Genomic DNA, 27,994 nt, shown 5'->3' with positions numbered 1-27,994 from the left:
ACTGAGCCTATGCTTGCTAACAGCCAAAACAGATGCGTAGGAAGCAAAACGCTCTCAACGTTTACGTCCAGGAACTGATGTTGCCGTGAAAAGAAACCCTTACAACTTCTCCAGCGGACTGAACACAAGACATCAGGTAAATTTACACTGTTTTGTTCATGCAGCCACTTATGTTAATCTGTATTCTTATTGTGGGAATTATTTGAACACTTTACATAACCAATAGCAACTTATTGGAACATCTATGCAATCCAAATTTTGTGGGCAAACAGGGCTGACAAACATAACTTTTTTGTGAAGAAATAATTTTAGATTTTCAACAATGCCTATATTTTTTGGCATTAGAAGCAGAGGCTATAATGATACGACTGTTCCTGCAGAATCAATGGTGTTGCCTATAAACAAAGGTTTACATAGTCATTCCTGGTCTCTATGTGAGCCACATTTTTGCCCTGTTGGACTGAATTGTGAAAGGTCTAAAATGTCCAACATGTTCTGGACTGCAGTATACAGGAAGCTAAGACAGAACAAAAACAGAATGTTCCTGTCATAAAACCCCATAAAATGTACAGAGTCAGCTGAGGACAAACACATGTGTTTGTCTGTCACGTCACCACACTGTTATTTCATTCTCACATTTCATAGGAGCGTCTTCACTTGAGATCTGACCTCATTCCCTAATTTTAAATAATTATTGCATTAGTCAGCTTCTCATCGCAGACACTGCTGACCTCATCCTGCTAACATGGATTAAAGGCTTGGGCCTTCAATTTACACCTCAGTAACTTGTCTGAATATTCTTACGCATATTGTTGCAACCTCTTATCGGGGTTCCCTGCTCTTTATTCATTTGTGTGTTTCAAAGTCTGTGTGTGTTGCAACATTGTGTTCATTTTTCTGGAGGGGATTATTGTTTATAGCGTTCATGGAGACATATATACCTAATTTTATTCTTATTATTATATTATTATTATTTCATCATTTGAAAATCAGTAGATATTTTCAAGTTCCACAACAAATGTTACTGTTTAAAAATGTTCCCAGACCCCCAAAAGTTGTCAATTGTTGAGTTTAGTGGTGTTGCTGTCTGTTGCTGCATTTACGTGTCTTGTGACTTCTTGCAGAGTCATACTTCAAGGTGTAATACGCAGGAACCAAAAACCTGACCCTTATGACACATAATACCGAGGTGTTATTGAATATGGTTCAGACTTTGGGTCAATTTTTGATGTCAACATATGAGCCTGTCAGTGCTTAGTGGCAGGGTTTGTACACTTTTTTTTTTATCATTGATTTTCCATGATGTCTCCAAAACCTTTTACTGAATTTCTATGACCAAAATAATAATATTATGAAAAATAAATGTCTGCATTTGGCACGCCTTAGGTCAGCCACTATGTTTATTTTTCATTAAAAAGCCATGTATTATTGAAGCCTGGACTTAGACTTAGACAAACTTTATTGATCCACAAGGGAAATTGTTCCACACCGTAGCTCAGTTACAAAGAATGGAAAGGGTAAAGATGGAAAGGATAAGGCAGGTATAAAGTAGACTAAAAATGTACCATGGTAGCAATATAAAATATAACATATATGTAATATTTACATATTATATATACAGTATATAATATTGTGGAGGTTGCCCCCCAGTGGGTTCTTTGGACCACCACACACCGACATGAGATTCAGGTTCACAATGTAGATTTATTTTCCTCAATACAGTCTCTTTGTGTTGCTTTTCAGCAATTGTCTGTCCGTGTCTGTCACGCTCTCGTTCTCACTCCAGCTCCCACCCCGTCTCTCCTCCTGACTTATAACAGAGCGACAGGTGATTAGATAACAAGGCCCAGGTGGGCCATCTACGCATCTGTCGCTGATTTCGAGGCCGGTCCTGGCACACCCTGCTTCGCTGCAGGCCCACAGGCCACGCCCCCCCTCCACAAATATATACTGATATATTATATTATTGTATTATATTATGTTTTTATATAATATATACAATACATAACAAATCCCAATTACCATGTACAATATTACAGTATATGTAACAGCTGCAGCATAAAATAGAGAGTCGATCCAGCAGAAAATATACATCATAAACAAAGAAGCTATACTTTCTTTTAGCATTGTTTCTCCGCCAGCAGATGTAACCATCTGGTAGGCGTGCTTGCAGTTGGTAACGCTTGCAAGCCGCATAGCCACACAGACTAAACTGAATACATTTTTCACAGCACCAAATATCATGATCGTTTGCAGCTATTTACCTTTCATTACAACATCGATTTTGTTTGAAATAACGAAACTTTAGTTACATTTTCATAACTTTTCCAAAACTTGTGTAATATATATTTTTACATCACTTTTTCAGGGCGTGGAAAATGCAAAGACTTTGCCAAATAAGGCCTAATGATGAGTGATACAGTGGTAGCTCATAAAGTCGGGGAAATCATGATCATTGCGGCACCTCGCAAAGTGACTAAAGTGGCCATAAATTGTACACAAAAACAGGATTTTATGAAGGCTACAAGAGTCATATTCTCGGCCTATTTTTGAGACACTGTCTAATAGGGGTGTGGGAAAAAAATCGATTCGAATTCAAATTGCAATTCTCATGTTGTACGATTCAGTATCTATTCTAATTTTTCAAAAATCTATTTTTATTTATTTATTATTTATATTTTTTTCCATTTTTTTAATTTTTATTAATCAATCCAACAAAAACAATACACAGCAATACCATAACAATGCAATCCAATTCCAAAACCAAACCCGACCCAGCAACACTCAGAACAGCAATAAACAGAGCAATTGAGAGGAGACACAAACACGACACAGAACAATCCAAAAGTAGTGAAACAAAAATGAACATTATCAACAACAGTATCAATATTAGTAACAATTTCAACATAGCAGTGATTAGAAATCCCTCATTGACATTATCCTTAGACATTTATAAAAAAAATAAAAAAAATAAAAATGAACAATAGTGTCTAATATTTTCACAAAGATAAAATAAGTCATATTTTTGGTTCATTTAATAGTTAAAGCAAATTTACATTATTGCAATCAGTTGATAAAACATTGTCCTTTACAATTATAAAAGCTTTTTACAAAAATCTATGTCAGCAGACTGGAGTAGATCCTGCTGAAATCCTATGTATTGAATGAATAGAAAATCGTTTTGAATCGGAAACATATCGTTTTTGAATCGAGAATCGCGTTCAATCGAAAAAAATCGATTTATAATCGAATTGTGACCCCAAGAATTGATATTGAATCGAATCGTGGGACACCCAAAGATTCGCAGCCCTACTGTCTAACCATACGCGGCCGGTGCTTCCCACCGGGTTTGGGCCCCGTTCTATGTGATATTTTCTCTGTGTGTATGAGAACTGGGGTCTAAGTTGGGAGCCACGGATGGAACCTACAGAGGAGGAAATTATGTTTGGTCAGACAACTAGAGAAATTATAGTGTCAGTAAAAGGATGCAATATAAAACCAATGAGTGCGTATGAAGGACCACCAGCAATCTCAAACATGGTAGAGATTATCACAGAGATGGTCAAGCCTGCCATTCCTTCTGTGAAGACCAATATTATCATGAGAAACGCTAAAAAACTGGGATTACAGTACCATAATGATATTAAGACTACCACATGTAGAGACTGGAGGAGGCTTAAAGGATATGGCCCAGAACGAGGACAATAACTGGAAAGGGGCATTTAATGTAGCATTGATATGGGTCCCTTAAAAACCGACAAGAAGTAGTAAGTCACACGGAGTGGACAACCTCAGAGGACCACTGTGGGTTTTGGAGAAGAACCAGAGGAACCTCCGACATTTGCTGACAGACCAGCACAGGCGTCTCAACCAATGGAGGTTGCGAAGCAGTCGACTGAGTCGTGCAGTTGGAGGTAGTGGGAGAGCTTGTCCATGTTCTCAGCCGATGGCTTGGAGTCCAACACCTTAAGGGATTTTGTGTCCAAAGGGGGAGGAGTTGGGGATTCTGAATTGAATGCCTCCTTCTCCAAGACAAGTTCAACCACTACTTTTGGATTTCGACAATCCAAAAATACGGGAAACACCTGTGTCACAAGGTTCAAGAAGGAGTGGGGACTCACGATCAGACTTTCTGCAAAATCTTTTGGGCTACAAAGCTACAGACAAGACGACTATTTTTTCACCAACAACTGTACCCATACTGGAGGCCCCTTCATTGTCTTACATGGAATTGCAGGACAATTTAGAGTCAGGCTTCCGAGAAGGTGAGATAGAGGATAAAACCCCCTCAGTTTGGAGTCACGATACATCTGCATACCACTCACAAAATTAGGGATTGGGTAATATTTCTCTAAAATAATGCTCTAAGTAAACCACGATCAATTTTGTTGACTTAATCTTGCCTTTTGGTCCAACTGGGTACACAATCCTGACAGATCACACAACATTGCACATTTGACAAATATCCAGTTCAATGCTTGTATTTTGTTGCGTACACCGCCATGATGCATATTTGAAAAGGGTCACATGATAAAAGAAAATTCAGCCTTCAACTCCCAATCCTATAATCTATATGTGAAATGATCAACGGCAGACAAAACTACAGTTGATCAAGTGTTTGTTAAGGTCTAAATGGATGTATTTCTTCTTGGAAACAGGATGTTGTCAAAGAAGGGGGAGCAGAGGTCCTTCAGCAACAGGCAGCTGAGAGACCAATGGGAGAAGAGAGTGCAAACCATAGAAGACAAGTGCAAAAAGGAAGAACTGAAGGAGAAAAGTTCCCTCAAACTGTGAGTAATTTACAGAATTAACACAACTTTCATCATCTATACTGGCGAGTAGCTACAGTATATACACATTAATAATAGCTTTACTACAGGAAGAGCAGAGACAGAGTAGATACAGTAAATACAAACACAGTAGTACCTCAATTTACAAACTCAATTAGTTCTATGACCAAGCATTTAACTCAAAACACTTATATTTTAAATCAGCGCCGCCCATTAAAATGATTTGAAATCATATTAATTGGTGCTTGTTCCCCCAAAACACCACACATGTAACATGTAACATGCCTTTTAAAAAGCAAAGCTAACCTTTAGATAAGGAATATTGTTTTGAAAACAATACAATTGTGTGTATAACAAACTACAGTAGTTTGATGAAGTAATCTAATAATGATGTAAAGCATTCACCTCTTCTAGCAGACTGAAGAGGACTTCAAAATAATTTTTAGTCTGTTCTGTTTGGCATGTTGCATTCTCATTAGTTCCAATACGTACAATAATGAGCCAATTGGTTACCAAAGATGGAAGGGTGGTCAATAAGGCTGGGATAGCAGTGAGTATCCATCCATTTTCTTCCGCTGATCCGAGGTCGGAAGCCCAGACTTCACTCTCCCCAGCCACTTCATCCAGCTCCTCCCTGGGGATCCCGAAGCGTTCCCAGGCCAGCCAGGAGACATAGTCTTCCCAACGTGTTCTGGGTCTTCCCCGTGGCCTCCTCCTGGCCGGACGTGCTTGAAACACCTCCCTAGGGAGGCGTTCAGGTGGCATCCTGTCCAGATGCCCGAACCACCTCATTGGCTCCTCTCGATGTGGAGGAGCAGCGGCTTAACTTTGAGCTCCTCCCGGATGACAGAGCTTCTCACCCTATCTCTAAGGGAGAACCCCGCCACCCGACGGAGGAAACTCATTTCGGCCGCTTGTACCCGTGATCTTGTCCTTTCGGTCATAACCCAAAGCTCATGAACATAGGTGAGGATGGGAACGTAGATCGACCGGTAAATTGAGAGCTTTGCCTTCCGGCTCAGCTCCTTCTTCACCACAACGGATCGATACAGCGTCCGCATTACTGAAGACGCTGCACTGATCCGCCTGTCGATCTCACGATCCACTCTTCCCTTACTCGTGAACAAGACTCCGAGGTACTTGAACTCCTCCACATGGGGCAAGATCTCCTTCCCAAACCGGAGATGGCACTCCACCCTTTTCCGGGCGAGTACCATGGACACTGAGGTGCTGATTCTCATCCCAGTCGCTACACACTCGGCTGCGAACCGATCCAGTGAGAGCTGAGCAGTGGGTAATGGCGTTGAAATAGCAGATATTCGTACTTTCGCTATCTCCCACAATCCGTAGTGGGGGAGAAGAGAGAACGCATTTCAGGCGATGTGTTGGGAGAGTTACTATCAAACTAGCCTCAGCAGCAGGAAGACAGAAGAGGAGGATGCCGCTGGTTTGTAGCGTCTAGACACCGCATCCCAGAGCTGTTTCAGGCGTCGCAGAAAGCCAAGCCGTGGATGGAGGAGCAGGCCTCAGCAGCGTTAACAAAGGATTGTCGAGTTGTGGAAGCTGGACCGCAAACAAAGTTATTTTAATCTCTAGCTATAATATCATTCCAGTGAGTAAAACTGGAAGTTTTGGGGCGGATCTTACAGGGTTCACTGTGGCATTCACTACTCCAGTTGCAGGGAGGCTTGTAACTCAAATTTATGCTCGCAACTTAATGCATAACAAAAAGCAGAGAGACCACTCTTATCCTAAAATATGCATAAATTGGGGCATTCGTAATTTGAGGTAATGTACCACGGTTAGGGATGATACTCGAAACCGATTTTCCCGGTTGTTCGATAAGAAAAGAACCGAGTCCTCGGACTCGAATCCCTTTTTGAGAACCGGTACCCGTTATCGAGACCACTATAGTAAAGAAAAAGAGTTGGTTCTTTATTCGAATCCCTGGGAACAAATCCCGTCCCGACCAGAAATGCCCCGTGGGACATCACAAGAAATGACGTCACATAGCTCAGTCATTAGGCGCAGATAGGGAAAGCAGGAAAAACAATGGACCGGAAAAAGAGCTCCGAGGTGTAATAAAGTTCAAAACAAAAGGTATAATCCAATGAATAACTTTACTGAGAGATTTGAGCAGGGTACAAACACATGACGAACACTTTTACGACCAACCGGAAACATAGCAACCAGGCTAGCAACGCACCTCCTTTACGGCAGCTGTCGCAACGTTCTTAAAGCAACCGTAGCACATACATATTGATACAACATATATGACATGATCTCCCTTTTTTAACTTTTGTTTTTCTTTCCTTGTAAACAAAACAAAATCACACTGTATATGTGTTGTCTGTCTAATTATAAATAATGCAGACGAGGCGTGTTGGCTGAGTTCTTGACGTTTACTTTCACAGCGTGCTCATAACCTCATTCTTAGCTGCTGGGTGGCGACATGCAACAACACTTTTCGGGGCTACCACGCATGCTCGTCACTCCCGTTGCATGCTGGGTAGTGTAGTTGTTATATTCCCTAGCTCGTAACATCACATTTTTCCCCTTATAAAGAAATAATGTTAACTCAATAAAGCGTTTTATTTTTTAGCTTTAACTTTTAATTTTTTAGCATTGTAACCACATTTGGAAACACATTTTCTCTTCATTAGAATTTTCTTTCAATAAAGAAATAAAGTGCAAAAATGTCAAAGCATCATAACAGCAGAAGTGCACTTTTTGGAGAGCTGTATTATTTTCAGTTTTGTGCCCAAGGGACTGATTTTATTTAACACTATATTATTATTTATACACTTGTAGTGATCACAGAGACAGGTTGTTTTTGTGTTACTGTTTATATTTGTTTTTCTGAAAAATCCCACTTAATATACTTTGGGTAACAACAGTCAATATTTATTTATTTTATTTTATTTTTTTAGCGGGGTAACAGTCAATATTTATTTATTTATTAGATTTGATTTTTTTCTTATATAATAAAAGTGAGCTTTTGTTAAACCAAATATTGTGGGTTTTTTTTCCATATACAACAACCTATCTGGACTCGATAAGAGAATTGATAAGGAATCGGTTCGATAAGAGGATTCGATAATAGGCTCAAACTCGATAATTTCTTATCAAACATCATCCCTAACCACGGTATACATAAAAAGTAAATTCATCAGGCCAATCCACGACTAAGACCTCGCTTATACAAAATATAGTTTGTTGAGCAAATCACAAAGCTGAAGCATTGCCATCCACAGCTATCATAGGATTTAGGGTCAGTACAGGACTGGTGTCTCATCTATTATGCTGCGTGGAATTCTAACTAAAGTCGTATTTCAGATGGTCCAAATCTGCAAACGTACAAAAATATTCAGACCTATGAAACCATGCATACTCACACTTCCACCCAATTTGTGGAGAACTGTGCGTATGTAGGTCGTGCCTGCTACACATCTCGAATCACCATATAAGGTCACTGCAAAGTGACTTATGAATGCACTGAGCACATTTAAGCACCGTTCTCTCATTCTACGACAAGAAGAAATACAATTTTATGGATATGGATATGGACATACAGAATCATTCTTATTTGGAAGACACAGTAGTGGTATAATAAATAAAACTAGGCTCTACCTCTTGATATTAAAAAAGTTGAAAATCCCGACAGCAATCCGGATTATCCCCGAAGTGTATTCACTTGTTCCTAATCTAATATCTGACATTTCCTGAAAGTTTCAGCAAAATGGGCGTATTTATTTTTGAGCTATCTCGCGGAATAAAAGAGACATAGTGAAGCCTCCTGTCAGTTATTTACTCTCCTTGTCTGTGTGAGTGGAGGTTGAAGCTTGTAACGTAAACAGAAAGTAATGTAGTAGAAATGATCCAGATCAGCCCCAAAATGTGATGAATTGTTCTGAATTCCAGTTTGGGACATTTCCTGAAAGTTAGATAGAAATCCTCCATTAACTCTATGAGTTATATATAGCGGATTGAAAGAAACGGCATAAACACTTTTGTCAGTCATCCACTGTTTTTGTGTCTATGAGGCTGCTAGCATACACACACACACACACAGAAATGTAAACAGATCAGGCCCAAAATCTAATCAGTTGTTCCTTATCCAATTTCAGATATTTCCTGAAAGTTTAATGACAATACGCCAATAACTTTTTGAGTTATTTTGCTCACTGACTGACAGACAAACCAACAGCAATGATTGTACAACCTCCTGGCAGATAAATTAATCTCTACACCACTGGTTTGTTTCCCTGCAGGCTTTGCTCAAAGTGGAATTATCACTGGTCTCTGGGGGCCACTGGAGACACAAGCTCAGAACAGGCAGAAAAACCCCAGCCAAAAATCAAATTCAAAATTGTACCACCTCCTCCTCCCAAACCCATAACTAAGCCTACTCTAGCACCTCCTCCCAAGAGGACACCATCTCCCAAACCTCTTAAGTTCAAGCGTAAAGTGGAAGTGGATGTATTCCGGTTATGCTGGAAAGAATCTTGGATGAACGTGAAACCACCAAAGTATCTTTTTCTCAAAGCCAAAGAGTCGAAAGCAATCATACAAGGATTTACAACCATAGAACTGGTCAACAACAAGGTGTCCAAACTTTTGGGATACGCACCACAGCCCGAATGTACATCCACTGGTGATTGGAGTCAGTCATGGAAGCAGGTAGAAAAACTAGCTGTTTTAACATTTTTTAAAGGAGCCATATGTAGTAATGTGGCCAGAAATGGTCAAAATTCTGTAGTCCCCAACCACTCTCCAGGACTGAGGTTGCCAGATACGCAGTCGAATCCGAATCCTACTCCAAGGAACTTCAAATGGCAATCGACGAGTCCTACGCTGTTGGTTTCTCTTGTTTATGCTTCTTGCAAGATGGTTTAAGAAGTAATTATGACACATTTTGCTGATGTCGATTAGCCAAATGTATTTCTAAAGTTACGCAGCAATATTTTTGTCGGGAGTCGAACCAGATTATTGGCATTACCTTGCTAAAATGTCGAGTTTGAAATAATATATATTATATATCGCATAGGCCTACTTTGATGGCAAGTCAAGGCCAACTGTAAAAATGACCGCCACATTTCGTTCAGCATAACCCCATGTTGCATCCAACCTGACACAACTGCATTCTCTTCCATGTACGCACATCACCATCTTTCAGTGCAGAGTGCGATTCTATGGGCCAACCCACGTTACGCAAAAACCACGTTACGCATAAATCATATAGCCTACTACCATGTCAATACCCAAGTAGAAAATCATTGCATGTACCACCCCATATGTGCCTGATGCACATACAGTACCGGAAACTGCAATTAGCCGTGCTAATTTTGGAACACATTTCCTCAGCATATCGGCATATTGAGAACGAAATAGGCACTGACACTAACCATAACCACTAGTGATGGGTTGATGAGGCGTCATGAAGCGTTTCGACACATTGCAAAACTGTATTGATACTGTGTCGATACTGTGTCACTAAATATTGACATCTGCTGGACATTAAAAATCCCTACAGGCAACCTATGGACCGACTCAACTGACACTGATTTTATGACCTAGTACAGTGGTTCTCAAATGGGGGTACGCGTACCCCTGGGGGCACTTGCAGGTATGCCAAGGGGTACGTGAGATTTTTTTTTAAATATTCTAAAAATAGCAACAATTCAAAAGTCCTTTATAAATATATGTATTGAATAATACTTCAACAAAATAAATGTTTAGAATTAAGTTCATGAATCCAGATGGATCTCTATTACAATCCCCAAAGAGGGCACTTTAAGTTGATGATTACTTCTATGTGTAGAAATCTTTATTTACAATTGAATCACTTGTTTATTTTTCAACAAGTTTTTTGTTATTTTTTTATCTTTTTTTTCAAATAGTTCAAGAAAGACCACTACAAATGAGCAATATTTTGCACTGTTATACAATTTAATAACTCAGAAACTGAGTTATTAAATTTTTTCAACCAAAAATGCTTTGCTCTGATTAGGGGGTACTTGAATTAAAAAAATGTTCACAGGGGGTACATCACTGAAAAAAGGTTGAGAACCACTGACCTAGTATATACAATAATATAAACCAAGTCATTGTATTTCATTTAGGATTATTTCATATCTTCATTTAAATAAAAATATATTTTTATCTTTTTTTTAGATACAGTCAATAAATAATGTGAACATGTATCATAACATGGAAATCTAAGAGAACATGTTGTGAATGAGGATGCTTGTGGACTGGGAATTTTTTTATTTATTGTTTTACACATTTTTATTTAAAAAAAAACAGTTTTTCCAACGTATTAAATTTTAGACGATTTCTCTTCTTAGTTATTATTTCTCCGGCTGTAGAAAAAACCCGCTCACAGGCCACAGAGGAGGCGTCAGTGCGACACAGTTTCGTGTATCGGTCACGTGACCGAAACAGCTCATGATCGGCCACGTGACTTTCTAAAAGCGGTACGCGCACCGACACAGGGTTTTGCTCTATGAGCTCGATGCATGCCCCGATGCATCGGTGTTGCCGGACCCATCACTAATAACCACATAAGTTTTATTTGTCGAAAATATATTTGGCCCTGTCAGTTGGATGACACAGCCTATATGTCGATGTGTCATCAGGGCTAGCATAGTATAGTTTACATATGAAATGTCAATTTCCATTCATTACAAGTAATAAGAAAACGTAAATGCCTTACTTACCTATAAAGGACGAAATTAGTAAGTTTGCCGTCAGATGAAAAAATCTTCTCCGCCTTCAATAGTCTCCATCTTTCAAAGGCATCCCCTATACAAATCCTCGTTTTGTTCCTGGCTTTGTCATGAATAGCTTGAGAATCGTAACGACGCCTTTTAGATTTATTAAGGTCTGACATGTTTAGTAACTTTACCAGTGGCAGTAGCTCGAGGAAGGTGGCGGTGCGTAACTGGCAACCTGGATGTAACACATATGGATTTTGTAATTGGTTAAAACGGCGGAGGGCGGGGCATTGAAATGAGAACAATAAGATTTTGGGGCTGTAAATCTAGTTTTGAAATGAGCATATCCCGACCGAATTACTGTTATCAGTTATAGAGGTCTTCAAAAAGAACATGATTTATTAATGACTTTTGACATATCGAGGCCATTTAATGATGACTTGACATTAAATTATTACATATGGCACCTTTAAAAATGATTTTCTGTTCCATTTCAGCTAAAACAAACTCATTAGATAACATTATTTTTCCAGTATCTTAAATGTGTATTACGGCAATTATATTTGAATACAGAGTTAGGTAGAATTCTTGAGTGGGATAGAAAGGATCTACCTCAATACCTTAATAGCTAACCTTCAAGAGGCAGTGAGAGCCAGGAAAGCACCAAATAAAACCTGCTTTTATCACACATATTCATTATTTGATTGCAAAAGGCCCTTTTCCACCAAAAGTTCAAAAACTTTAAGATCTTGGAACTATACGTTCCCGTGGATCTGCATAGTTTATATAAATCAGGTTGATGGGTGACGTATGGCAGAGTGGTACAGTATATTTCTACGTTGATGCCATGTAAGTAGACCAGTAGACAATATTACCGGTAGGTTAGATTTATTTAATCGAAGTGTAAGTAAATGAAATACCAAGCAATAACATACAAATACGATATGAAAACAATGTGTACCAAATTGTCCAAAAATAATCAGGCTTTTTTCCCCCACAGTGTCCAACTCAGTCAGAAAGTCGTCCTAACAGGAATTGATTAATTTATGAGGATTAGAAGAGTCCTTACTTGCTCAGTGGCCAAGTGGTTAGAGTGTCAGCCCTGAGATTGGTAGGTCGTGAGTTCAAACCCCGGCCGAGTCATACCAAAGACTATAAAAATGGGACCCATTACCTCCCTGCTTGGCACTCCGCATGAAGGGTTCCAATTGGGGGTTAAATCACCAAAAATGATTCTTGGGCGCGGCCACCGCTGCTGCTCACTGCTCCCCTTACCTCCGAAGGTGATGGGTCAAATGCAGAGGATAATCTCACCACACCTAGTGTGTGTGTGGCAATCATTGGCACTTTAACTTTAAATAATAATACATTAAAAATAAACATCAGTGTTAATCTCATGGCGACTGCATGAACACATATATATATATAAAAAAAAAAAAAAAAAAAAAAAAATATATATATATATATATATATATATATATATATATATATATATATATACATATATATATATATATATATATATAGTCGCGGTTTCTGTGGTTTATCCATTATACAGGACTCAATACCGGGGTAGAGCGGAATATACGTTAGGTCAGGAAAAAACACAAGAGGCTATATCATCCCTACAAGCCTGTTTCACAGGTTTCCCTGCTCGTCAGGAGATTTCATGAATATAAACAAAATCGCAGGGATGATATAGCCTCTTGTGTTTTTTCCTGACCTAATGTATATATACATATATATACATATGCATATACATATACATACATACATACATATATATATATTCCTCACACACTAATTAACTAAAAGAGTGCGCACTTGCAGCACTCTCGCCCGACACTGCGGCGTGAGTGCGATGATGTCACGTTATCGATGGGAAAATGCATTTTTAGACAATATGATTTGCCTGAGCCACTAGGAGACACCGAGAGTAACAAGCGGTAGAAAATAGGTTAGTAAGCACAAAAAATAAATAAAAATTGAGCGTCGTCGTCGGGCCGTCGTTTGGGGTCCCCTGATCAAAACTTTACCTCTGCCGGGTATTTTTTTCTATACATTTATTGTCATATTTTCAGAATGTGTTTGTTCTATTTTTGGCCAAAGTAAGACAAAGAAAACAATCTGAAGTTGTCTATTTTTTAGTTTTTGTTATGTTTTGCAGGAGGGGTTGAGACGGCACAGACACAAGGGGGCAGTAAAGCTCTATGATTTATTATATATAGAAAATATATATAAAAATCAAACAATAATAATATAAACTAAGGAAATGGAGTGTGACAAGAATCCAAGAGTGTGTATGGTGTGAGACTATGTGTACGATTTAATGAGTATGTTACTGGGAATGTTGGGCGAGAGGCGGAAGATCAGGGGGATGTCCTTAAGGCAAGCAGGAAGTCGGGGGCTAAGCGGGGCGAAGAAGGTCCGTGTCCAAGCGTGTGGTTGAGATCCAACAGGCAGTCAGGGAAGCAAAGGAAACGCGGGGTTGAGACGAGACGCACAGCTCGAAAACAAGAACGGGGATCTGCTGCAGGAACGACACGACACGACAATGAAACACGGAGGGGAAAACGGAGTGATTGCATCAAGCATGTATCAGGCTTACTGTACGGGAAGGGATGGTTACGCTGTGGCCAGGAACGCAGGTCTGCATTGGCTTAAGAAGCCCAGCCAGATCATCACCGACAGGTGCGCTGATTGCATATTGAATGCAGCTGCCGGCTGCGTGACGCGTGCAGGAGAGGAGCGGCCGTGGGCGTGTCCCGAGGTGCGCTCGGCGGGGCTCCTTGAGGAATGGGCATTGGTATGCGCCCGGGCCGTGACAGTATTAATGCCATGATTTTGATCATCCGGCCCACGTGTACACAGATGTATCCCTCCATGTGGCCCCTGAGCTAAAATGAGTTGGACACCCCTGATGTACAATATTACAGTATATGTAACAGCTGCAGCAAAAAAAAGGGCATCATAAAAATAGAGAGTAGATCAAGCAGAAAATATATATTATAAACAAAGAGAGGTAGCTAACATAGAAGCGGTCTGACAAATTTAAAAAAAAACTTGAGACTTCCCTAGTGCTGCTAGGATCCTGATGAGAGTGCGGAAATATGACCATATCACACCAATTCTCAAATCCCTTCACTGGCTTCCTGTTCCACTCAGGATTGAATAAAAGTCTCCCTACTAACCCACCAGTGCCTCCATGGAAATGCTCCCCTCTACCTCAAAGAACTACTCACCCCCAAATCCTAAGCACGACACCTCCGAGCACAAAGCTACGAACAATGGAAGACCGGGCTTTCTGCTCTGCCGCTCCAGTCTGTGGAATGCTCTCCCTGACCACCTGAGGGCACCACAGACTGTTAGTGCTTTTAAAAAAGGCTTAAAAACCCTTCTTTTTTTTTTTTTTTTTAAAAAAGCCTTTTTTTTAGATGTATGCATACTAGTTCTAGCTATTTGGCTGTTCTATTTTTTATTTGTATATATTTTTATTATCTTTTTATTTTTATTTTTTTAATACACTGTAGCACTTTGAGGTTGTTTACTCAATGTAAAGTGCTTTTTTTTTTACAAATAAAATCTATTATTATTATTATTCCCGCGAGCCAGATTTTGAACGCTGGCGGGCCCTATTTGGCCCACGGGCAATAGTTTGGGGACCCCTGCCTCAAACAATGAGGTCGTCAAGTACCAGTCAGTAGCTTTAGTCGCCACTTTGAAGTCTGGCTGAATATTCAATTTTCCTCTGTTTAAAAGAGTCTGTCCACTTCTCGGAGCTTTGCGTTTCGAAATGAAGCTTGTAAAACTGAATGAACAACATTAAACTGTGTGGAGGAACGCTGGCCTTGCCACCTTCTCCTGGGCGGAAGGGCGACGTGGGTGTGTGTGATGAAGCGAGACAGACGCAGTTGAGGAATTGTTGAACAACAGTGTACTTTATTGATCAGCGAGCATCATAGCAAGTTCTGCAGCACTTAGAGGATATCGAGCCAAAGGATATCTCACCCTTTAAGGAGCCAGGCAACCAGTCATAATAACCCCAAAGTATGTCATCTCAGGGCTTTGAGTTAATAATACTGCAATTAAATACGTAAGGCATGTTCATGTGTGCGTAAGTGCTCCCGAGTGTCCGTTGACATTATTTAAGCGTTATGTCTGTTATTCTTGGACACCTGCCTGGAGAGTCCTATATCAACAGATTTACTAATTCCTTGCATTGGTGAAGTGTATGCTACCCACCAGCACAGGGGTCGGCAACCCAAAACGTTGAAAGAGCCATATTGGACCGAAAATACAAAACTCAAAAACCTGTCTGGAGCTGCAAAAAATTAAAAGCCGTATATAAATTGTTATAATGAAGGCAACACATGACGTAAGTGTCTATATTTAGGTATAATAGCCTACTATCAAAATGACTATGTGTCGCAGGCTGAAGCAAATCTTCGTTGACAGAAATGTTGATTTATTCTACACGTTTTTACAACATTAGAAACCATTAGTAAATCAGAGGCTACTCAGAAGATGAGATAACTCCTGGAAATTACTGGCTTTTAATGGCCAAAAGTATACATGTGTGTGTCCAAGTTAAAGGAAATGGTAGGCTCTCTTCTTTTAATAGATGTATTACAATGTTTGGCAAGCTCTGTAATGTTTGCTGTGGTCTGGAACAACATGGCACACTAACCACTATCTGAAATGCAGCCAATATTACATACAGATAATGTGTCATGAGACATGCAAAACTAAATTATATACAAAGAGAATAAAAGTAAAGGATATTAAATGAGCTCAAATATACCTACAAATGAGGCATAATGATGCAATATGTACATACAGCTAGCCTAAATAGCATGTTAGCATTGATTAGCTTGAAGTCATGCACTGACCAAATATGCCCGATTAGCACTCCAACAAGTCAATAACATCAACAAAGCGCACCTTTGTGCATTCACGCACAGCATGAAACTTTTGGTGGACAAAATGAGACAAAGAAGGAGTGGAAGATTTTACATGTAAACAAACTGTTGCGTCACAGTCCACACTATGGTGAGTTCAAGAACCGCCGAAATTAGTAGGACAAAACGATGTTCACCAAATACTCTCATCAGTGAAGCACACACACACAAACATATTAAACAGTGAGCTTTCTAACAATTGGGAAGGTTTGTGTCATGTTTGTCCTCAAACAAAAAATATACTAAAACAAAAAAAACATTTTTTACCCTATCCTTCTTTAAAAAAAATGCTCCAGGGAGCCACTAGGGCGGCACTGAAGAGCCACATGCGGCTAGAGCGCATGTCATACTTCATGGTCATACTTTACTACCTGCCCAAGTAGATGGACCCCATCTTACAAGAACTGGCTGGCTGCTTGCTCCAAGTGGAATGTAATCTTTCACTATACGCAAAACATGTTATTTTTTAGACAAGCAGATACTACAACTGAAAATGTGTTTAAAACACTACGGCTGAGTAAAACACTGCAAGAGTGTTCCATTAATCAGTGTTCTTCAGCACATAAATGCTCCACAAAAGTTCCTGTTATTCGAAAGTTCCTTTTGTTCTCCTCACAAATGTTGTTGTGTATAATGTGTATTTATAATATGTTGAACAAAAGACATTCCATAATTTTCGGAAGTTCATCTTGTACTTGACATTGTTTATAGGGTTAGGCGCTATAAGAGTTCAACTTCAGCCTAAACCCTTTCGGTCTGCAACGTTTTCATTTTCAATCTATGAATGTACAACTGTTTGTTTATTTTGTTGACCATTGACCGAAGAATAAAACTTTACTTACTTACTTACTTGTGATATAAATACATAAGAAATAGGGGCTAAAATTTTGAATAGAATGTTTTAGAAACACCCCAACTGTGTTCAACCAATCAGTGTTCGACAGCTCAGCCCGTCCATCAAAATTTTCCAAAGTACATAGGGGCCAAGAGGAACTCCAATCTCTCCTGGTGGAACATTTTTACCTGAGTAGTTTTTGGGAGAAACACAGGGGAGTATTTCCTTTACCCGGGTAAATTGGAAAGTTCCTATAAAAGTTCATACAACCAACTAAAAAGTGACTACACTGAATTTACAGCTATTAAATAAGTACGTATTTTCACTATATAATCTTTTTTTGTAATGAATTTTACCCAACTCCAAACTGTTTGAAATTGAATGTTTTTTAATCATATTTTGTGATATAGATTTGTATTATGAAGGTGGGTGTGGCCTATACCTTATGTTAACTTGTGCACAATAGTATTTTCCTTAGGCAAAATGGTTGGGAAAACATCAAACGTGAAGAAAATATTTTAGAGGGATGGAACACACTTGAAATTGCTAAACTCGCAGGTTGTGGTCACAAAACGTGCAAATAGTCAACAGGGTTGCCAGAAAAAACTATTAACCTTTTATCATAATGCATATTGTTCTCCACATGGCAAAGGTAAGAAAGGACGAACGCCCTCTGCCAATTAGAAGATACTTTCTTCAAGCTTCTAGAAGACCATTTGTATGCAGGACAATGCTCCATGCTCCAGCACATGCATCAAAAAACTCCACTGTATGGCGGTGTCTGAGCAGCGGTATCATTAGGGGTCATATTTATGATTTTCAATCTACAAAACCCAAAATCAGTGAAGTTGGCACGTTGTGTAAATCGTAAATAAAAACAGAATACAATGATTTGCTAATCCTTTTCAACCTATATTCAATTGAATAAACTGCAAAGACAAGATACTTAACGTTCGAACTGAGAAACGTTGTTATTTTTTGCAAATATTAGTTCATTTGGAATTTGATGCCTGCAACATGTTTCAAAAAAGCTGGCACAAGTGGCAAAAAAGACTGAGAAAGTTGAGGAATGCTCATCAAACACTTATTTGGAACATCCCACAGGTAAACAGGCTAATTGGAAACAGGTGGGTGCCATGATTGGGTATAAAAGCCGCTTCCATGAAATGCTCAGTCATTCACAAACAAGGATGGGGCGAGGGTCACCACTTTGTGAACAAATGCGTGAGCAAATTGTCGAACAGTTTAAGAACAACATTTCTCAACCAGCTATTACAAGGAATTTAGGGATTTCACCATCTACGGTCCGTAATATCATCAAAAGGTTCAGAGAATCTGGAGAAATCACTGCACACAAGCAATGATATTACGGACCTTCGATCCCTCAGGCGGTACCGCATCAAAAAGCGACATCAGTGTGTAAAGGATATCACCACATGGGCTCAGGAACACTTCAGAAAACCACTGTCAGTAACTGCAGTTCATCGCTACATCTGTAAGTGAAGGTTAAAACTTTACTATGCAAAGCGAAAGCCATTTATCAACAACACCCAGAAACACTGCTGGTTTCGCTGGGCCCGAGCTTATCTAAGATGGACTGATGCAAAGTGGAAAAATGTTCTGTGGTCTGACGAGTTCACATTTCAAGTTGTTTTTGGAAACTGTGGACGTCGTGTCCTCCGGAACAAAGAGGAAAAGAACCATCTGGATTGTTATAGGCGCAAAGTTCAAAAGCCAGCATCTGTGAAGGTATGGGGGTGTATTAGTGCCCAAGGCATGGGTAACTTACACATCTGTGAAGGCACCATTAATGCTGAAAGGTACATACAGGTTTTGGAGCAACATATGTTGCCATCCAAGCAACGTTATCATGGACGCCCCTGTTTATTTCAGCAAGACAATGCCAAGCCACATTCTGCACATGTTACAACAGCGTGTGTGGCGCATTATGAAGCCTAAAATACCACAACGGAGACCCCCGGACTGTTGAACAACTTAAGCTGTACATCAAGCAAGAATGGGAAATAATTCCACCTGAAAAGCTTCAAAAATTGGTTTCCTCAGCTGTTTTTGTAGTATGTATTCATGTTTCTATTTTAACCCTGCAAGGCACTGTGAGTAAGGTGGCCATACCAATGTCATTTCTAAACTCCTCTATCGTGTGCTAGATCAATGTTAATGTGTATTTAAACACATTCCAATTTGTGGGAAAATTGAGGGGGTGTCGCAGACCTCCTGTTAAGGACACCTGCTCTAAAGAAAAAATTCACTTTTACTTCAGGTTTTGGCAAAATTAATATTGAAAAATATTATGATATAGTGACTTAATGTGTGTTTACAGGTGAAGGTTACAAGCCTGACAGAGCGGTCTGGAGAGAAACTATGGTATATTATTTATACCAGAAATGTGATCCCGAGTCCAGAAATAGAAGTATATGCACTTCCTGTCTGGGCCGGCACCTGGAAAATTATGAACTTCGCCTTCAGACAACAGAAAGAAGAGTGGGATCACGTCTGGCCTGATTTCCAACAAAAAAGTCACAGCATATTGAGCGAGGCACACGAGCTGTTGGAACAGGTGGGGTGGAGCGTTAGAAAAAACAAGTTTTATATATTTGAGTGAAATAGAAAGATAATAACAACAAACATGTTCTGTTCAGGATGAGCTGTCGGGATGGACAGACTCATGGAGGCTCTCAAAACCTAAAGTTCCTGCTGAAGATTGTACGCTCGCGGAGCTCAGCGCTGAAATGATGAAGATCCATGAGGTGTTCCTGCCTGGGTGGGACCAGTCCTGGCTCATCTCTGAAATTCCTCTGCAGGAAAAGGAAGAGTGTGAGAAGAGCTGGGGATGTTGGAGTTACAGGCAACAGATCAGGTGGGTGATAAATGTCAGGTGACAAATTTCTACCATAACACACTCTGATCAAAACTTTGAGACCAGTTAAAAAAAATTGCAAGAATTTACAGTTTGCACTGTTGGTGTGTGTGAATGTGAGTGTGAATGGGAGTGGGACAAAACAAAATTGAGTAAGCAATTTATTGCAAACCAGAATCAAATTGAAACAGACTGATTATCAACGAATCAAAAGTTTAAGGCCACAGCCTTTAAAGGCCTACTGAAATGCGATTTTCTTATTTAAACGGGGATAGCAGGTCCATTCTATGTGTCATACTTGATCATTTCGCGATATTGCCATATTTTTGCTGAAAGGATTTAGTAGAGAACGTCGACGATAAAGTTCGCAACTTTTAGTCGCTGATAAAAAAGCCTTGCCTGTACCGGAAGTAGCAGACGATATGTGCGTGATGTCACAGGTTGTGGAGCTCCTCACATCCGCACATAGTTTACAATCATGGCCACCAGCAGCGAATGCGATTCGGACCAAGAAAGCGACGATTTCCCCATTAATTTGAGCGAGGATGAAAGATTTGTGGATGAGGAAAGTGAGAATAATAACTGGGATTTATATAGCGCTTTTCTAAGTACCCAAAGTCGCTTTACATATAGAACCCATCAATCATTCACACCTGGTGGTGGTAAGCTACTTTCATAGCCACAGCTGCCCTGGGGTAGACTGACGGAAGCGTGGCTGCAATTTGCGCCGACGGCCCCTCCGACCACCACCTATCATTCAATTCACCGGTGTGAGTGGCACCGGGGGCAAAGGGTGAAGTGTCCCGCCCAAGGACACAACGGCAGCGATTTTTTTTGGATGGTAAGAGGCGGGGAGCGAACCTGCAACCCTCAGGTTTCTGGCACGGTTGCTCTACCCACTACGCCATGCCGCCCCAAGAATGAAGAAGAATGAAGGACTAGAGGGCAGTAGGAGTGATTCAGATAGGGAAGATGCTATGAGAGGCGGCTGGGACCTGATATTCAGCTGGGAATGACTAAAACAGTAAATAAACACAAGACATATATATACTCTATTAGCCACAACACAACCAGGCTTATATTTAATATGCCACAAATTAATCCTGCATAACAAACACCTCCCCCCTCCCGTCCATATAACCCGCCAATACAACTCAAACACCTGCACAACACACTCAATCCCACAGCCCAAAGTATTGTTCACCTCCCCAAAATTCATACAGCACATATATTTCCCCAAAGTCCCCAAAGTTACGTACGTGACATGCACATAGCGGCACGCACGTACGGGCAAGCGATCAAATGTTTGGAAGCCGCAGCTGCATGCGTACTCACGGTACCGTGTCTGCGTATCCAATTCAAAGTCCTCCTGGTAAGAGTCTCTGTTGTCCCAGTTCTCCACAGGCCAATGGTAAATCTTGACTGTCATCTTTCGGGAATGTAAACAATGAAACACCGGCTGTGTTTGTGTTGCTGCAGCCGCCCGCAATACACCGCTTCCCACCTACAGCTTTCTTCTTTGCTGTCTCCATTATTCATTGAACAAATTGCAAAAGATTCACCAACACAGATGTCCAGAATACTGTGGAATTTTGCGATGAAAACAGACGACTTAATAGCTGGCCACCATGGTGTCCCAAAATGTCCTCTACAATCTGTGACGTCACGCGTCATCGTACCGAGACGTTTTAAGCAGGATATTTTGCGCAAAATTAAAAATTGCACTTTAGTTAGCTAACCCGGCCGTATTGGCATGTTGCAATGTTAAGATTTCATCATTGATATATAAACTATCAGACTGCGTGGTCGGTAGTAGTGGGTTTCAGTAGGCCTTTAATAGCCAATATTGTTACAGAAATGTGAATTCAATGTAATTTTTTGTCAGTGTTCACACTGTCATGATGTCATGATGTCAAGGGCAAACACTGGCATCAAGCATGCTTAAAACAATTGTATTGAAGTGATTGACAACAATGATGCAGCTACTCAGTACAGGTTCTTTAAAAAAAAAAAAAGAACCCTCACTTCCTTGTCTTTTTTTTTTTTTTTTTTTTTGCATTTTTCAAACTCTATTTAGAACAATCTTAAAATCCCTCAGTGCAAAATGTAAATTCTTGCAATTTTTCAACTGGTCTTAAAATTTTCATCAGGAGTGTTATGTTTGCAGAGGGAGATGACGGCTCAGACACCAGGGGGCAGTAACGTTTAATAATTTATTATATATATAGTCAATATATATAATAATAATAAACAATACTCCAAAAACATGCACCTGGGGATAGGTTGATTGGCAACACTAAATTGGCCCTAGCGTGTGAATGTGAGTGTGAATGTTGTCTGTCTATCTCTGTTGGCCCTGCGATGAGGTGGCGACTTGTCCAGGGTGTAAGCGCATTCTGCCCGATTGTAGCTTAGATAGGCTCCAGAGCCCCCCGCGACCCCGAAGGGAATAAGCGGTAGAAAATGGATGGATAGATGGAATACTAACTAATAAACTACACTAAGGAAATGGAGAGTGTCAACAACCCAAGAGTGTGTGTGTGAGTGTGTGAAGCTATGTGTGTAGTTAGCTGAGGTGTGTGTTACCAAGTGCTGAGAGCGACGGAACGAGGCAGTCCGTGGGACAGGCAGGTGGTCCAGGGCAGGAGAGGAGTGACAAAGTCCGTGTCCGGGTGAGGGTCAAGGATCAAGGAAGGCAGTCCAAAGTCCACAGGGGAAAACAACGAAAGAACAAACAAGGATGTCAGACACGGAGGGAAAACGCAGAGCAAGAGAGAGAGAGCATAAAGTTTGTGTCGGCTTACGGTACACAATTGAGAAACTAAGTTCCCGCCAGGATCCTTGGGTCCACTGGTCCTTTATTCAGCTCCCTCTCATCAGGTCCAGGTGCGCAGATTGCAGATTGTCTACGACTGCGGCAACGCGTGGGCGCGGTCTGCGCGACAAATGCGGGGGCGTGTCCTGTGGAGCTCACAGCGGAGCCTCTAGGTGTTCCCGCAGAGGAGGGAGAAGCAGACTACGCGTACGCCGTAACAAGGAGTCTGTATTCAATTTAAGGCAGCTGATGGTTGTGATAATACAGAATCTATGAATATTGTATTGTTTTTCAGAGACTATTTCTTATCTGAGAGTTGTTTTTTCTTTGTAAAGGGGTCCTATTATGCAAAACCAGCTTCTTTTTTTTTTTAATTTGTTGGTACCTGTTTTTGTGTATTTAGGATCCCCATAAGTCTCGGAAATGTAAAATAAAACCATGGAGGCATGGCGGAGATATTTATGAAGCAATCTTGCCTTCTGCCAAATTTGCTCAAAACTAGCCATTTGGAATTTAAGACTTTAAGAGTTTGTATCCAATCAGAATTCAGCTGGCTTATGTTGCCATGCTGTACGAAATCTGCCAGAGGCCTTCAGAATCAACAATGCGGGGACATACAGGTGATAGACCGTTGCGATAGCCAATCAGATCACAAGTTGTTGTCAGTAAAGCCTTCTAGCTGGCCTCCCGTTGAACGTGACATTAACCCATCCTGTGATTGGATACTCATCAGGACCGTTAGTGGATTAATTTGAGAACACAGAGTTGATAGATAGTTGCGATAGCCAATCAGAGCACAAGTTGTTGACAGTAGCCTCTCTGGGTAGCCTGATGTTAACGGGACTGTGATTGGATACTCACTTGTCATTCCAAAGTAAGTATCCATTCACAAGTTGCAACTTAGCAGGAAGTGTTGACCCACAAAGAAGGAGAAAAAAACGTTGATTAGGTGGCAGATATATATTATGATGTTTTGAGCTAGGTAACATAAGAACTCCATTACCCAGCATGCCACAGTAGTGAAGCTCATTCGCACTAGCCCCGTTTAAGTTGTTGAATGTAGCCATGGATGGTATTGACGGGCACGCTGTGGAGTAAACTTTAATAACTCAGTCAACACGCCTCGTATGCATCTTTTATGATTACACAAGACAACACATATACAATCGCGATCAATATATTTACATACACTTGTAAAGAACATAATGTCATGGCTGTCTTGAGTTTCCAATCATTTCTACAACACTTATTTTTTTGTGATAGAGTGATTGGAGCACATACTTGTTGGTCACAAAAAACATTAATGAAGTTTGGTTCTTTTATGAATTTATTATGGGTCTACTGAAAATGTGACCAAATTTGTTGGGTCAAAAGTATACATACAGCAATGTTAATATTTGGATACATGTCCCTTGGCAAGTTTCACTGCAATAAGGTGATTTTGGTAGCCATCCACAAGCTTCTGGTTGAATTTTTGACCACTCCTCTTGACAAAATTGGTGCAGTTCAGCTAAATTTGTTGGTTTTCTGACATGGACTTGTTTCTTCAGCATTGTCCACACGTTTAAGTCAGGACATTGGGAAGGCCATTCTAAAACCTTAATTCTAGCCTGATTTAGCCATTCCTTTACCACTTTTGACATGTGTTTGGGGTCATTGTCCTGTTGCAACACCTAAATGAGTCCAAGACCCAACCTCCGGCCTGATAAATTTAGGATATCCTGAAGAATTTGTCCTTTTTCATTGTCCCATTTAAAGCACCAGTTCCATTGGCAGCAAAACAGGCCCAGAGCATAAAAGTACCACCACCATGCTTGACGGTGGGATGGTGTTCCTGGGATTAAGGGACTCACCTTTTCTCCTCCAAACATATTGCTGGGTATTGTGGCCAAATAGCAACATTTTTGTTTCATCTGACCACAGAACTTTCCATGTGATGTCAGATGAAACAAAAATTGAGCTGTTCATTGAGCAATCATAGACAATCTACAATGTAAATAGTCATGAAAATAAAGAAAACGCATTGAAATGAGAAGGTATGTCCAAACTTCTGGCCTGTACTATATATACAGTACATACATATATATATATATATATATATATATATATATATATATATATATATATATATATATATATATATATATATATATATATATATATATATATATATATACACATATATATATGTATGCATATATATATATATATATATATATATATACACATATATATATATATATATATATATATATATATATATATATATATATATATATATATATATATATATATATATATATATATATATATATATATATATATATATATATATATATATATATATATATTGTTTTTTTTACACATATGTACAAACATGTTTATTTTTTCAGGCTTGATATTTTATTATTATTATTTGTTTTATTTATTTATTTCACATTAATAGTAGAAGGATGAGGACATAATCCGACAAGTTGGTCAACTTTGGCATCCAATTAGGAGTAGAAGTGTATTCATAGAAGTGTGTCTTTGAATGTTCTCATTCATTGTCATTTCAGGGCATTCAATCGATCGCAACTGGACTGTTTGGTTTGTCTGAGAAGACGTTTCGCCGCAGTCCAGTTGCGATCGATTGAAAGTCCTGACTTGACAGAAGTGTTTTTTTAAGCACTTTATAGGCAGAATGGAGCGACTCCCATAGGCTCCATTGTAAGCGCATATATTTACCAGTTAGAATTTGTACTTGTGAATTATGAATGATAGGCAAAATCCCCCCCAAAAATGCAGTTCCCCTTTAAACCTAATGATATTGTGTCCACAGGTGGTGCATGACTTCACTACAAAGCCAAACGAAACACAACAACATGCTGACAAGGAGACGTGACATTCTCAACGTTCTCCTCACATCAAAACTGCATCTTGCAATGAATGATGCCGCTGAATGGTCAGATTGTTGGAAGACCCAGAAAAGATGGACCCCACCTTACCAGGAGGTCCTGGATGAGGGCTTGGGTGACGAAGATGACGAAATGTTCAACGACACGGAGGATGAGGACGGAGTGGACAGTGAATGGTCAGATGACGAGGAAGAAGAGGAGAAAATAGGCCAAATGCAAGAAGAAGAGATAGAGAGCGACATACATGTAGAGGAGGATGTGGGAGTTGATGGGGAAGAGGAAAGGGATGGCGATAGTGAAGAAGGCAGAGAAGAAAAGATTGAAAAAGATGATTATGAAAATGATGAGACGGAAGAAGAGGAAGATGATCAGGCCGATGGGGAAGAGATTGATGAAGAGGAGGAGGATAATGAAGAGCTGGAAGTAGAAAATGAGGCAGACGATGAGGGAAAGGGGAAGAAAAATGACGTCTATGGGGAACATGAGGACAATGGAATGACTGAAGAGAAGATTAATGACAAATACAACAAAGAGAAGGAGAAAGGGGAAGACCAGAGGAGCAAGAAACGATGCATGGAGGAGGAGGTATTTCTTGGGCAGGAAGAGAATAATAGAGTGGACACAGATGAGGAAGTGGTGAATGGAGTGGAGGAAGAGGAAGATGAGTTGGATGTTGACGATAAAGTGAACATGGAGGAGATTCAAACGGAGGAACGAATTCAGCCTGAGGTACTCCGAAAAGACCGAGAGGCAAATCTTTACAGGGGAACGAGACAAGAGGGGGATGGAGGAGAGGAGGATGACACTGAAGAGGAAGATGGAGGATGGGGGGATGACACTGAAGAGGAAGATGGAGGAGAGGAGGATGACACTGAAGAGGAAGATGGAGGAGAGGAGGACAAAGGGGACGGGGTTGAAAAGGACGAGAGGAAAGAAACTGAGGAAGAGGACGTCCAGGAGGAGGAAGAGGAAAGTGAAGAGGAAGTAGAAGGTGATGAAGAAGAAAAACACCAGAATGACAACATAGAGAAAGATGTAGTAGAAAATGAAGAAAAGGATGAGAAAGAGGATGAAGAATGGCATGATTGTGTCAGCAAACACACGGAAGAGGACACAGAAGACTTGGGAGTCATGAACTATAATGTTGATGATGAGGAGGAAGATGAAACTGTAGGAGAGGAGGAGGAGGATGCCGATGATGAGGATGACGCTGATGATGAAGACGATGATGAAAAAGAAAGATGCCCCAAAACAGAAGAAGACGACAATGAAAGCAACGAAGTGGACGAACAAGATAAGGAAGAGGACGAAGAACTTAAAGCTGCAGAGATGATGAACACAAACCACCAAGAAGAACAAGAGGAAGACTTGTTAAATACTTTCAATACGTTTGATACATTAAACATCGATACTTCAAACACATTAAACATCGATACTTCAGACACATTAAACATCGATACTTCAGACACATTAAACATTGATACTTCAGACACATTAAACATCGATACTTCAGACACATTAAACATCGATACTTCAGACACATTAAACATCGATACTTCAGACACATTAAACATTGATACTTCAGACACATTAAACATCGATACTTCAGACACATTAAACATCGATACTTCAGACACATTAAACATCGATACTTCAGACACATTAAACATCGATACTTCAGATACGTTAGATGGAGAAAGAAAAAAGCAAAAGAGAAAAGAGTCCTCAGAAGCGATCAAATGCAGATCGCAGGTGCCGCTGCATTTGCAGTTCCACAAAGTCAGCGCCTCCTTCTCCTCCTGGAAGAAGTCTTGGATTGTGGCAATGGCTCACAGAGTGGGGGATGACGATGAGGACGAGGAAAACCAGACGGAGGGGCAAGAGGCGGTGCGAGCTTGGAGAGAATCATGGAGGATCTGCCGCCTGGAGAAGGCAGACGAGGATGAGGTGTTGTGTTTCTCCAGCAGGCATCGGAGTGCGAGACACGACACATTGTTCCTTGAGGAGGACGACTTGCTGAAGGGGGAATGGACTCTTAGTTGGAAGACAACCAAGAAGAGTAATGACACTAAACAAGAAGATGAAAATGGTTCATGATTTCTAAA

At 40.2% G+C, this 27,994-nt stretch overlaps 1 protein-coding gene across 1 annotated transcript; it reads left to right on the top strand.

Annotated features, from left to right (window-relative positions):
* LOC133619713 (uncharacterized) lies at nucleotides 1-27,986 on the top strand. Its single transcript, XM_061980953.2, has 7 exons — nucleotides 1-136; nucleotides 4,659-4,790; nucleotides 9,062-9,470; nucleotides 19,641-19,877; nucleotides 19,960-20,177; nucleotides 25,814-27,259; nucleotides 27,635-27,986. The coding sequence occupies exons 2-7, from the start codon at nucleotides 4,660-4,662 to the stop codon at nucleotides 27,984-27,986; spliced, it is 2,793 nt and encodes a 930-aa protein (XP_061836937.2). The 5' UTR covers nucleotides 1-136; nucleotide 4,659.
* Nucleotides 27,987-27,994: the final 8 nt, after the last annotated feature.

Source organism: Nerophis lumbriciformis, linkage group LG20 (assembly GCF_033978685.3).
Source record: "Nerophis lumbriciformis linkage group LG20, RoL_Nlum_v2.1, whole genome shotgun sequence".
Taxonomy (NCBI): Eukaryota; Metazoa; Chordata; class Actinopteri; order Syngnathiformes; family Syngnathidae; genus Nerophis; species Nerophis lumbriciformis.
This window is presented reverse-complemented; position numbering and strand designations above follow the sequence as displayed.

Excerpts from the sequence above, each read along its gene's own strand:
- LOC133619713 (XM_061980953.2), top strand. The coding sequence starts at position 4,660 with ATGTTGTCAAAGAAGGGGGAGCAGAGGTCCTTCAGCAACAGGCAGCTG. Across the intron at positions 4,791-9,061 it reads GAGAAAAGTTCCCTCAAACT|GCTTTGCTCAAAGTGGAATT; the intron begins GTGAGTAATTTA and ends GTTTCCCTGCAG. Across the intron at positions 9,471-19,640 it reads GGAGTCAGTCATGGAAGCAG|GTGAAGGTTACAAGCCTGAC; the intron begins GTAGAAAAACTA and ends GTGTGTTTACAG.